The 14,038-nt window shown below is 38.4% G+C and overlaps 1 protein-coding gene across 1 annotated transcript in view; it reads right to left on the bottom strand.

Moving 5' to 3' along the window:
- Positions 1-10,724: 10,724 nt before the first annotated feature.
- The window catches only part of LY96 (lymphocyte antigen 96), a 25,141-nt gene continuing 21,827 nt past the window's right edge, over positions 10,725-14,038 (bottom strand). Inside the window, exons 4-5 of the mRNA XM_008710811.2 lie at positions 11,593-11,645; positions 10,725-10,851 (exon numbers count right to left, since the gene is read on the bottom strand). Of these exons, the coding sequence (XP_008709033.1) occupies positions 10,753-10,851; positions 11,593-11,645 (152 nt within the window). The 3' untranslated portion in view covers positions 10,725-10,752. The remainder of the gene's footprint in view (positions 10,852-11,592; positions 11,646-14,038) is intronic.

Genomic DNA, 14,038 nt, shown 5'->3' with positions numbered 1-14,038 from the left:
CGTGACTAGAAAGGTACAATGTAAGTGCCTCTTTCTTTTTTTAAGTTAATTTTTAGGGATGCCTGGTTGGCTCAGTTGGCTAAGTGCCCAACTTTTGATTTTGACTCAGGTCATAATCTCAGGGTTTTTAGAGGGAGCCCCACGTTGGGCTCCACACTGAGCATGGAGTCTGCTTGAGATTCTCTCTTCCTTTGGGGCACCCGGGTGGCACAGTCGTTAAGCGTCTGCCTTCAGCTCAGGGCATGATCCCGGCATTCTGGGATCGAGCCCCACATCAGGCTCCTCTGCTAGGAGCCTGCTTCTTCCTCTCCCACTCCGCCTGCTTGTGTTCCCTCTCTCTCGCTGGCTGTCTCTATCTCTGTTAAATAAATAAATAAAATCTTTAAAAAAAAAAAAAAGATTCTCTCTCCCTCTTCCTCTGCTCCTCCTCCCAGCCCCCGGCTCATGTGCAGGCACTCTCACTCTCTCTAAAAAAAAAGTAATAAAAATAAAAGATAAATTAATTTTTAATTTTTAGTTTTAGATATAATTTTAAATAAATATTTAAATAAGTTCAGATTTAAAATAGTTTCAAAGTTAAAGAAAAGTTGTAAGAATAATAAAACTCTCATATACCTAGGTTAACCAATTTTTAACATTTGTACTTTTGTTTTATAACTATCTCTGCATATGTGTGTATATATACATATTTATATAAAATGTATACTCTTTTCCTTCTAAACCATTCAAGAGTAGATTGAATACACCATGTCCCTTTAACCCTTATAAATAAGGATATGCTCTTACATCACTACAGAACAGTTATTAAATTTAGAAAATTTAATAAGGAATTTGAATTTAATCTGTATTCCACTTTTCAGTCTCATTAATGGTCCTAATAATTTTTTATAAGCAATTTTTGTTTGGGCCAGGATCACTTATTTCATTTAACTGCCATGCCTCAGCCTTTCTTTGCTTTTCATGACATGGATGTTTTTGAAGAACACAGGCCAGTTGTTTTGTATAATGATCTTCATTTCTGTTTCTTTAATGCATCCTCCTGATAAGTTTGGTGCATTTTGGCTGCAGTGCTACCTAAATGGTATTGCATCCTTTTCAAGGAGTCCTATCTGGAGGCACATGAGGACGTCCCTTTACACTTCAACTTTCCTTCTTAGATTTAGCATCTAGTTATGATTCTTATCCAAATAAAATTTGACTGTGATGGTTAAAAAAGGTGGTTTTGTAACTCCATTATTCTTCTAACTCCATTATTAGTTGGCATATAAGAAAGAACCCTCCGAAAAACTCTACCAAAAATTTGCCAGAACTGATTCAGCAGTCCCAGGATATAAAATCAATGTGCAGAAATCTGTTGCATTTCTGTACACCAATAATGAAGCAGCAGAAAGAGAAATAAAGGAATCGATCCCATTTACAATTGCACCAAAAACCATACGATAGCTAGAAATAAACCTAACCAAAGAGCACTATATGTTAACTCACTTGAATTAAAAAAAAAACAAAAAACAAAAAAAAAAAAACAAAAACAAACACCTCTCCCTTTTCTATTTACTTATTCATTTATTTACTTACTTTTCTGTGTATTATCAGCAAACACTCCTGGATCTTCTCTTTTTTTTTTCCAATGGCTAATAATATATTACTGTTCATATATATTTTGATGCACTAATTGACCAGATTCTGGCCAGTGCACAAGATTTCAAGCTGGCTTCTGAGTGTTCTTAGCATGCTGCCATCAACAGGGGTTGGGGGAAGATGCTTCCTCACTTTTTATGACCAGCTTATTTAACATAGCATGTCCTCAAGTTTCATCAATGTAGTGTTTGGCAGAATTTCTTTCATTATTAAGGCTGAATAATATGCCACTGTATGTACATATCACATTATGTTTATCCATTCGTCTGTTGATGGACATTTGGGTTGCTTCCACCTCTTGACTATTCTGAATAATGTTGCTATAAATATAGTATGCAAATGTCTCTTTGAAACCTTGCTCTCAATTCTTTTGGATAGATACCCAGAAGTAGGATTACTAGATTATACAGTAGTTTTATTTAAAAAGTTTTAAAGGAAACTCCTGTTTTCCATAGCAGTTGCACCATTTTACAATCCCACCAATAGTGCACAAGGGTTCCAATTTCTCCTCATCCCCAAATAACACTTATTATTTTTTTGATAGCAGCCATCTAATGGGTATGAGATGATATCATCTGCATTTCTCTAATGATTAGTGATGTTGAGAATCTTTTCATATGCTTATTGACCATTTATATATCATCATTGGAGAAATGTCTATTCAAATACTTTGCCCATTTTTTTTGAAGATTTTATTTATTTATTTGACAGAGGGAGAGTGTGAGAGAACACAAGCAGAGGAAACGGCATAGGGGGAGGGAGAAGCAGGATCCCCACTGAGCAGGGAATCTGATGCAGGGCTTGATCCCCAGGACCCTGGGATCAGAACTCTAGCCTAAAGCAGATGCTTAACTGACTGAGCCACCCAGGCACCCCTCCTTTGCCCATTTTTTAATTAGATTATTGAATATTTTTGTTATTACAATGTAAGAGTTCTTTATACATTCTGGATATTAACCTTTTATCTGATAAGTGATTCACGAATAGTTTCTGACATTCCTTAGGTTGCTTTTTCTCTCTATGCATTGTATCCTTTGATGGAAAAAGGTTTTTAAGTTTGATATAGTTTCATTTGTCTATTTTTGCTTTTGTTGCCTGCTTTTTTGGCATCATTCCAAATAAATCATTGCCAAGTCCAATGTCGTGAAGCTTTTCTTATGTGTTTTCTTCTAGGAGCTTTATAGTTATAGGTCTTACATTTAAGTCTTGAATATATTTTGAATGGTATAAGTGTCTGATTTAATTCTTTTGCACGTGGACATCCAGTTTCCCCAGCACCATTTGTTGAAAATACTGTCCTTTCCCCCTTGAGTGGTCTCAGCACCCTGTTGCAGATCATTTGACCATATACACAAAGATTCATTCCTAGGTTCTCTATTTTATTCCATTGGTTTGTTTGTCTTTATGCCAATACCACACTGCTTTGATTACTGTAGCTTTGTAATATGTTTTGAAATCAGGAACTGATTCTTCCAACTTTGTTCTTTCTCAAAATTGTTTTGGCAATTCAAGGTCCATTGAGATGCCATATTAATTTTAGGATGAATTTTGCAGCTCAAGTTTTTAACTCAGCAATATTGCTTAATTTACCCGTATTAACACAAATACATCTACATTTACCTCATTCTTTTAAACTGTTGTATAATGTGTATTAACAGTACTACAATTTCCTTTGAACATTATCCAAAATGATTATCACTTACAATATTCCTAATTTTTGTTGATCTTGATTGGGATTGCTTAAGCGTTCCATTCATTTTAAACAAGTCAGTGGGTTTAAGTGATTAATAATGAAAGCAGTCCTTTTAATGTAATTTTAGCTGAATATAAAAATCAATACATACTCATTGTAAAAAAGTCAATGCAGTGTACCTCGGTGGCTCAGTCGTTAAGTGTCTGCTTTGGGTTCTGGTCATGATCCCAGGGTCGCAGGATCAAGCCCCACATGGCATCAGGCTCCCTGCTCAGTGGGAAGCCTGCTTCTCCATTTCCCACTCCTTCTGCTTGTGTTCCCTCTCTTGCAGCCTCTCTCTGTGTCAAATAAATACATAAAATCTTTAAAAAAAAATCAATGCAGAAAAATACAAGGACAAAATCTAAAACACTTATAATCCTACCAAAAGGATAGGTAACACATACAGATTGGGAGGGTTTATAGTACAGAAATTAAATCCTAATCCTCCACTAACTGTGTGACCCTAGGCAAGTTACTTAATTTCATTAACCTTAGTTTTCTCACATATAAAATGAAGACGATAATATCTACCTCTTGGTGGTTGTGTGAGAATTAAATGAGATAATACTTAGCATAGTGCGGGGGTAGCTCATTCGGTTAAGTGTCTGCCTTCAGCCCTGGTCATGATCCCAGAGTTCTGGGATTAAGCCCCTCATCAGGCTTCCTTGCTCAGTGGGGAGTCGGCCTCATCCTCTCCCTCTGCCCCTTCCCCCTGCTTGTGCTCTCTCTCACTCTCTCTCAAATAAATGAATAAAATCTTAAAAAAAAATACTTAGGATAGTGTGTAACACTATATATCTATGCTGCAGATCCTATAGGAAAATGGGTAACTAATTATAGTATAGCCAAACAATAAAAATTTCTATAGCCATTAAAAATAACGAGGTCGATCTATATGTACTCACTTGGAAATATTTCTCAGATTTAAATTAAAAAGTAATACAAGTATTTTATACTTCAAAATGTGCATGTTCACCTGCATATACATGTGCATAAAAATAGCATGGGTAGTATGACATACATATGAAACAAAAGTCTGAACAGTCACATACCAAACAGCTAAAATGGTTTTGAGGAAGCAAGGTAGAAAGAGAAATGAAAAGAATTTCATTTGCTTTTTGCACAAAATCATTGTGTGAAATTATTAAAATGAAATGCATTATTTTGTAATTAAGAGGCTAGCAAAGATTTTTTTAATCTAAAGAGAAGTTCTAATTTTAAAAGGAAAAATAACTTTAAATTACAGAACTACTTTACAGAACCTTCCACCTGTTGTTTTTTTCAAACTTAACACCTTGTGAAGAACAATTTCAAATTAAAAATAGAAAAAGCAAATAGGTCACCTAGAACTTTCCAACTATGTTCATCTTGAAATCGTATCAGGAAAGGTTTACATCAGCACAGGTCCGCAGGAGGACTTGCAAGATCGAGCTGAACCTTCTGGCTTCCAAGGATCACTCTCGGATAAAATAAACAGCTCCTAGGTCTCCCCTGGCTTTTATTAATCTTGGCCTCCTAGCTCATTTGAAAATTGGCCACACCAGCTTTCTTTACACAGAATAGCAACCCATATAAATCTTTAAGCCTCAGCTACCCAGGGCTGTACAAGTAAACCGTTACAACCATGGTCTTTTCTTAATTCCTAAAGGAAATCAACAATGAGCTAAAAAGCTATTTCCACAAACTGGGGGGGTTTCCATTTTATGCTTATGATGGTGCCATAAACTAATCAAAATACAAGATATGTTATTTTCAGGATATCCTTGAATTATGTTCGTAGATCAAGGAGAACTTTCTGAAAACATATTTACTATAATAACTTCCATAAACATATTTAGAAAAGAGATGAGAACCAAGAAGAACAAAGGATGTAATTTTAAAATAGCTTCAGAAACCTAGCATAATATGATAGCCACAAATTACTTTATACCTCCACAAATGAAATTTCCTCTTCATGGGCAATGCAGAAATCCCTAGGAATAATTTTCATAAAGCTCAGTTGAGGAATTCACTGAACAGTGAAACCAATTATTTGAGGCGTGGGGGCAGGGAAGGAGATTGATGAAACAGATACAAGATCATAAAATAGCTCAGGCAGAAGAAAAATCCAGCTCCATAGATTTTTTTTGTTGTTGTTAATAATGGGACATTATGGAGTGAATTGATATCTAGGATGACCTAAGCCAGTTAGGATATTATAAAATACAGTGAAGAAATTCACTGTGCAATTATGCTGGAAAAATCCTAAAATGATTCCAAGAGAAAGAATACAAGATCAACATCTAAGCAATACTTTTACAAATCATTAGCTCTTTATGATCAATGAAAGACAGTAATAAACAGGAAAAGAAGAGTGGTATCTGATAATTTTATAAAATTATCTATTAAGTGGTGTTATTAATGGAAAGGTGCTATCTGGATCACAGATACAGTGAAGATCCATTTTGGACCATTCAGACCAAGGCCAGATAAAAGATTCCTGGGTCCTCAAGGTACCACATCAGTCCCAGATGAGAAAGAAATAAGCTTCTGTTTTATTTAAGTCACTGCTATATAGGGTCTTTGTCCCAGGAGCCAAATTTGTATCCTGACAAATATTGATGAAGTCTGATTGAAATTTTAAAAATTGAGTTTTCGGTTTTTTGCTTGTTTGTTTTGGTTTATTTTGTGTTTTACTTTGTTTTGTTTTTTTATCTACTTAATGAAAGATCATAGCCCTAGAAAGTGGTGATCTCATCAAGAGATTAGATCTCTTGTCAGGTGGCCTTCCGCTTGGATATTTCTCTCCAAAGTCATTTCCCAGTGTAAGAAATGCTTGTAAGTATGCTGTCAAATGAAATCAGAATGGATCCCAGCATTCAAAAACCAAACTAAAATACAGCTAATGAGAAATAGATCATTTATATGTATATATATGCATAATGTATGATAGTACATTACATGTATATATGTATATTACTTATACAAAGCCTGAAGCAAAGTAGAAGTGCTAATGCTTTATTGAGTGTTATAATCCCCGGGCATAGAACAATAAACAAAGCAAAGCCCCTGCTCTAAGGGAATACATTTTAATGAGGGAATTAGAAAATAAAGGATGACTGCAAAAGTCTGAGATAAGAATATACTAAACAAGGGCACCTGGATGGCTCAGCCAGTTAAGCATCTGCCTTTGGCTCAAGTCATGATCTCAGGGCCCTGGGATCAAGCCCCGCATTGGCTCCCTGCTCAGCAAAGAGCTTGCTTCTCCTTCTCCCTCTGCCTCTGCCCCCAACTCATGCTTGTTCTCTCTCTCTCTGTCTCTCAAATAAATAAATAAAATCTTAAAAAAAAAAAAGAAGAATGTACTAAACATATTGACCAAAGAGAAAGGAGATCATATTGTTGGAACTAAATGAAAGATGCCGAGAGAAATAGATCATGAAGTTGAAAGGTTGTCTTTTGGGACTGGATGGTGTCAGGTCCTATGGGCCAGATTGAGAGATTTCATTTTAAGGATGATTACCTAGGTCAATGAAGGATTTGGAGAATGAGAAGTAAAAGTAGAAGAATAGATGCCACTAAGAGAGCCACTGCAGTGGTCCGGGAAGTGAGGGTATGGTAGATGTGGTGAGATGAATATGGAGGTCAAGAAGCCGGGCTCACACACAAAGGCTGGATTTCAGGAGTAAGACTACACAGCAATGTAGCGCTGTTCCCTGCCTTACCTCCAACAACTCTCTCACCTCTGCCTTCCAACTGTACCTGCAAAGAAGATGAGACATCTAAGCCTGGAGCCTGGCTGTCAAGATCCAACCCCAGCTCTGCCACTTGCTGCATATATGAACTTGAATAAGTTAATTTAATTTTCTGTGTTTCATCTTCTCTATCTTCCTCATCTATAAAATGGGATTAATAATAGTATCTCTCACTTAGATTCATGACATGTAAAGTGCCTAGGAAAGTGTCCACCACCTGACATGATAAGCCTCAATAACTGATACCTAATAATATCATTACTAGACATTTTCAACATCTTAAATATGCTCTCTCTCACCTCCAAATTTGGCACCTGCTCTTCCCAACACCTGGAATACACTTTGTTTAATTCCAAACCCATCCTCCAACTCCCGACCTTAACGTCACTGCCTCTAGGGGCCTTTTCTGATCCCATAGATGAAATTCAATTCTCTTCTCATCTCTTGCTTCACCACTCCATACTTAACCTCCAATAGTTAGCCCCATCACATTTTCCAATAATCGCTAGTTTTGTTTGATTTTCCTACTAGATCAAGAACACTGTGAAGGAAAGAACTATTGTTGTTTGTTTTGCTCACCCCTGTATCCTCAAGGCCTAGCACAGTGCCTGGAAAACAGTAGACATTAAGTAGACATTGAAGAAATCAATTCGCCTAGCAAACTTGTAATACTGGCGAAAGTCAGAGAACGTAGTAACCAAGCACCCAAGGTCACATTATGATTTTCATGGGCCTCAACCTGCATAAATAGATATTTATAAATATAAGCACTGTGCCCACTGTGCCTAATAGATCAGTTGGCCCCACAAGCAACAGCCGCAGAAGAGTTAAAAGCAATGGAAAAAGTCGGAAGGGAATAGAGGGAGGGCCAGAATTGGAAATTAGCCTGACTTCGGAGATCTGGCAGACAGTGTAACTGTGAATCAACTACAATGCTTTTATTTGCAAGTAAAAAGGTCCTGATTCCAAATCAGTAAACCAATAACAGGAAAGCACAGAGGTATGGCAAGGTCTGGGCTTAGTTGATTCAATGACTCTACAGTGTCTGCAAAATTTCAGGTTCTTTCTAAATGTCCATTCTTCTGTCCACAGCATCAGATTCATCCCAAGTCCAGTTCCCCTTATGGTCATCAGAAGACTGTCAGCAGAAATGAAGGCAACATCCCTCTTTGTTTACATCCAGTGAGACAGCCAAGAAATTTCTGTCCTTCACTGTAGTCTGATTAAGCCAACACTAGTCATGCATCCAATCTGGACCAATAATAGTCCCCTAGGGAATACCTCACACTGGCTGATGTAGCACGTAAGGATCTTTTCCTACAGCTCGGGATGTGGCATACACCAGAACGAAATGAGGAAATAGGAAATAGGAACCCCCTTAAGAATTCAAGAGATGTGGAATGCATCATAAGACATCAAGTGCATAAAAAGCATTTACATCAGGCTTATAACGTGTTTACAACAAGTAGTAAAAAGTATCTGCATCAAGTAAATAAAAAGGTCAAGAGACCACTTAATTCAAGGGAAGATCTTAAAGGAGAAAATTTGTGGAGGATGCTTTTGGAGAAAGCTGTGCTGTGAGCTGCCTCCCTAAACCAGTCCCTTAAAGCGTGAAATGGAGCTGGGTAAGGACCTGCCCTCGTACTTCAAACCTTAGTGAGGAGGGATGCCACAGAACCACTCAAGGAGCTTGATATATCACCTCTACATTTGGGTGGCCTGCAGTTGGAACTGATGTTTACAATATTTAGAAGGCTCTTTATTTGTAACATTATCGAATCACAAATGACTTCCACTCATCAAACATCAACACTCAGTCTTCATCTTATTTAACATATCAGCAGATCAAAAGAGTTGAAACAGTTTCTTCATCTGGCTTCTCATAGATGACCATTCCAAGTTTCCCCCTACCCTCATGGTCACTCCTCTTTCCCTGGCTTCTCCTCACCTCCAACCCCTTGACAACAGAGAACTCCAGGCTCCATCCTTGAACCTGTTATTTCTTATTTTTTCTGCCTACATTTATTTTCCCTATATGTTAACAACTTCCAAATATTCACCTCCAGCCCAGAACTCTCTTCAGATTCATACATCCACTGCCTTTTCAAAGTCTCCACTTGGATATCTAACAGATATCTCAATGTATGCAAATACAAGTTTCTGATTTTTCTCTATAAACCTGCTCCTCCCTGACTTTCCCACCTTAAGCAATGGCAACTCCGTCCTTTCATGTGCTCAAGCAAAAAAGTTGGAATCATCCCTGGCTCATCTCTCTGTCTCATATTTTACATGCATAATAAAATGTTCATTTATCCACTCAACAAATATGGATTCAGAGCAAGCCCAGGCACTATGCTAGGTGCTGAGTCAAGAGTGGTGAGCATAACTGGGCTGACTATACTACTTGGGCTCATGGAGCTTAGTCTAGTGATAGACAATCGAAATAATAACAAAATGAGTGTTAAATACTGGAAGGAAGGGACACAAATCTACAAAACCATACCACAAAGAAAGCTAGCCCTGCCTAGACCAGATAAAGGGGTGGAGCAGAAGGACCTGGGAGAGGGAGAAAATCAAAGGAGACTGGCAACTAGGCTCCATGTTCCATGATTTCTCTATGATTTTGCTGAGGACTGCCTCTGTTTAGCATCAAAAGTGTAAAGAGTTGCATCCGTACTACCCCCTGATGATTCCCTGAGGAAGTAGCCCCTGAGCCAAGAAAGTGCCGCACCCATTACAGAGGTGAAGGGGTAAGGGCAGGGCAGAGTGGAGGAGCGGAACAGAGGCAGAGGAAACTGTGGCTGAAGATTCTAGAGGGGAAGGACTGTGGCACATTCTGCAACACGGAAAACAAGGGGAGGGTAGCGGTAGAAGAGATTGGAGAGGAAAAGGGTTGCCAGGGCCTGGCGGACTCCCCAAAAGATTCCAACTTTATCGTAAAAGGAATCAGAAGCCACAGGAAGGACTTTGTTTGGTTTCACTTCATTTTGTTCCATTTGCATTGTGGTGACATAACTGGCCATGTATTTTGAAAGTTTTATGGAAACTGTCTTTGTGGAGAATACTTTACCAGAGGCACCTGACCAGGTGCAGAAAGACAAGTCAGGAGGCAGTGGAGTAGATCGGGAGAGCAATGCTGGTAACTTGCCCCAGAGTAGAGAGGCAGGAAATGGGGAGAAGTCAACCAGTGAAGAGATTTCACGACCTGTGTGTTATGGGCTGAATTTTGTCCCTCCACAATTCATACGCTTAAGCCCTCACCCCCAGAGCCTCAGAATGTGACTGGATTTGTAGGTAGCACCTTTAAAGAGGTAATCAAGGTAAAATGAACTCATTAGGACGGGCTCTAAACCAATGTGACTGGTGTCCTTACAACAAGAGATCAGGACACACACACAGGGAAAACCATGTGAAGACACAGAGAAGGCAGCCATCTACAAGCCGAAGGGAGAGGCCCTAAAAGGAACCAAACCCACCCCTACTTCTATTTCCCATTTCTAGCCTCCACAACTGTGAGAAAACAAATTTCTAATTGTTCAGGCCACCTGGCCTGTGCTATTTGTTATGGCAGACACTAATACACTGTGAAAAAAAAATTAAGTGAACAATAAGACCCCTGAAAAATAAAAATATACTTTATTTATTCTAATTGAAATCAGGGTGGTGTATGATGGTAAAATTCAGACAAAAAAGCATTTCTTCAGGATCTCCAGAGACGGCTTCTGCAACACATCTGTATCGTCCCTAAAACGAGGAATAAGAAATACAAGCAAATAAAACGTTAGCTGCTTCTATTTTGTATGACTTTTATAAGAACTCTTGTCTTAGTAAGAGGAAGCCGTTTAAATTAAATTGGTTATCATTATCTCAGTTTTCTAATGAGATGAAATTTTATATGCTTTTGAATTCAGCAAGCATAAACCTATTTATTTCCCAATTATAAGAGGGACAATTGACAATTTTTTTACAATTTTTTGAAAGTAGCCTGTGAGATTTTCAAACATTCAATATCCATTAGAACAAAATAGGTAAGGAATATCCAATGTTGAAGTTTATTTTAAAAATAATCACCCAAAGTGAAACATGTACAAAATTTCATTGCCAGGGATCTAATGCAAATATCTAAAATTGCATCATGACTATTCATGGAGGCAGTTACTGAGTCACACAGCGGTCTTACAGTGCTTTCACCCAAAGATCATTCCCCATATTAATAACGAGCATTCGTATTCCTTTTAGCCATGTATGTTAGAGGAAAAACATGAAGTAAAAGAGCTTTCTTTTGTGCTACGTTTCCATATTTCTATATCCTACAGAAAGAAGAAATAGCAAAATACCCAAAACTAAATAAAAGTGAAAAACACGGTCTTAAAACACATTAATGTTGAATAGCTGGTTTTGAAGTTGTGAATGGCTTGTTTGAAATTCTTAGCACATTGTTATTGGAAAAGATTCTTAAGAAAGTACAAATGACTCGAACAATACCTTAGAAAATCGTATTCCCTTGTAGGAGAAGGATACTGCTGTATTCACAGTCTCTACAAACAAAATACAAAATACAAAAAATTATATGGGTCATCATTAGGGGATTTTTTATGTAGTATGGAGTGTACCTTTTACACTGCAGCTGGCAGAGGCAGTCCCAAGCAAATTGTAGAAGTGATGAATTTTATATCCTGGCTCATTCTCTGATGGCATCTTCTGCCACCCCAAGCGTCTCTCAGTGTCAGCCCAGATTTCATCCCTCAGGGGATGCAAAATTTTAAGGCCCACTAGTCTCAATAGTGAATGAATGAACAAGCTAATGCTCATAGGCTTCATGCCCAATTCCATATGTGCATATTTAATACGGTTGCTCCTTCAGCAGAGTATCATAGATCTTCCTAGAAGTGGAGAAGAGAGTTGGGAGGCAGCCAGGATACCAAATCTCCTTCCAATCCCACCACTGAGAAGCCTAAGTCGTCACTGTTGAAATGCACGGCCACGGGCTAGGGCCTGCAGAAGCTGTGGGAGACAGTCAGAAGTGCAGGAAAAACCACACTCCACCGACCTAATCAGAAACACCAAAGGAGTGAAATGACAGGATAAGGATAGAAAAGTAGAAATGTTCTGAATCTCTAACAAAAGCAATAGTGGCCAAAAATCTCTTTTAAAGTAATATAAATAGGCAAATGCAAACTATAATGGTTATTGTTCTAACTAGCTAAAGACAATCCTTAATAGCAAATGAATGGATTATGTTTGCATATATATACTTCTATTTTCATAAAAAAGCACCTATTTGCTTCTGGGTATATCCTTATTAGAGGTGTTAATACAGTGACATCTTAGTTCTTGAGCTTAGTAAAGTGATCATGTCTTCAGGATGTTACGATTTTTCATTCAAGGCCAATCCAATCCAATTTTAATAGTTCAACAAGTATTTATTGAAAGCTACTATTACCAGGGACTGAGGTGACAAGGGCTAGTATACACTGTTCCTTCCTTCAAAGAGTTAACTTCTATTGGAGATACAGGCATGCAAAGAAACCATTCCAAATACAATGCAATGGAAAGATGTAGCAAGGGATAAAAGCAGTACATAGCATTTTTGGTAAGAATAATAGTTCTGGATCTGAATCTCAGCTCCTCTCCTTACATAGAGTGTGGCGTTGGGCAAGTCACTTAACTTCTCTGTGCTTCGGGAAAATGACAATGGATAATAACACCTATCTCATAGGACTAACATGAAGGCTATATGAGCTAAGACATGTGTGTGCTCAGAACAATGTCTGGCATGTAGCACTCACTAAATGTTATTAACATTTGGGGCACCTGGGTGGTTCAGTCAGGTGGGCAGCTGCAATCAGCTCAGGTCATGATCTGAGGGTCCTGGGATCCCTGCTCAGTGGGGAGTCTGCTTCTCTTTCTGCCCCTCCCCTGGGCTTGTGCTCTCTCTCTCTCTCTCAAATAAATAAATAAAATATTTTTTAAATGTTATTAACATTAAAATGTTATTTATTAGAACATTAAATATTATTCCTTCTCCTTTCTAGACCTTCTTCCCATGGCATCTAGTGAATAATAATGATGTCATTAATATTATCATTGATATTATAATTACTGTTATTCACAAGATGCCATGGAAAGGGAATCTAGAAAAGAGAAGGAAGTGAGTTGAATTGTCATAAAGGATAGGAAGGAAGGAAAAGGACATTCCAGGTGGCAGGAAAAAGAGAAGCAAAGGCAGGAAAGTGAAAATCAGTATGACTAATGCATACACCTGCAAGTGACTCAGCATTATTAAAGCAAAGAAGAAGCAAGAGCACTAAGAAGGAAACCTGAAGAAGTAAACATAAATGTGCTCAGATTCCACATTTGAGAGAATGGAGGCAATGAAAGAACATCCAAAGGTGTGACATGGTCAGAGTGCGTTTAGAAAGATGGGTCACATGACCATATTGCGAACAGATTTAAGGGGGCACTAAGAGTCAGGGAGACCAGTTAGAGGCCAGGAGGCAGGGACGGCGGTGAAGAGAAAAGGAGGTACACGCCTTCCATGCCCACCAACTCAGGTGCCCTCCCACATAGGCAGATAAAGTTTGTCTCATAAGTCTGCTGCTTTCCTTGAGAGTACTTTTCATAAACTGAATCTTATTTCATTTTCATGACTTAGTTATGATATTGTTTACTAGCTTATAAGCTCCATGAGGACAGGGGCTTTGCTTTGGTCACTTCTGAATCTCCAGCTCCTAGTACCTGGTCCCTGGCTCCCTGGCTCAGCTACATAATTTACAAGGCCCAGTGCAAAATGAAAATGGGGGCCCCTTGGTCAAAAAGCAGGAGAGAGGGGCGCCTGGATGGCTCAGCCATTAAGCATCTGCCTTCGGCTCAGGTCATGATCCCAGGGTCCTGGGATCAAGCCCCACGTTGGGCTCCCTGCTCAGCAGGA

This window comes from Ursus maritimus, unplaced genomic scaffold (genome assembly GCF_017311325.1).
Source record: "Ursus maritimus isolate PB19 unplaced genomic scaffold, ASM1731132v1 scaffold_9, whole genome shotgun sequence".
Lineage (NCBI taxonomy): Eukaryota > Metazoa > Chordata > Mammalia > Carnivora > Ursidae > Ursus > Ursus maritimus.
This window is presented reverse-complemented; position numbering and strand designations above follow the sequence as displayed.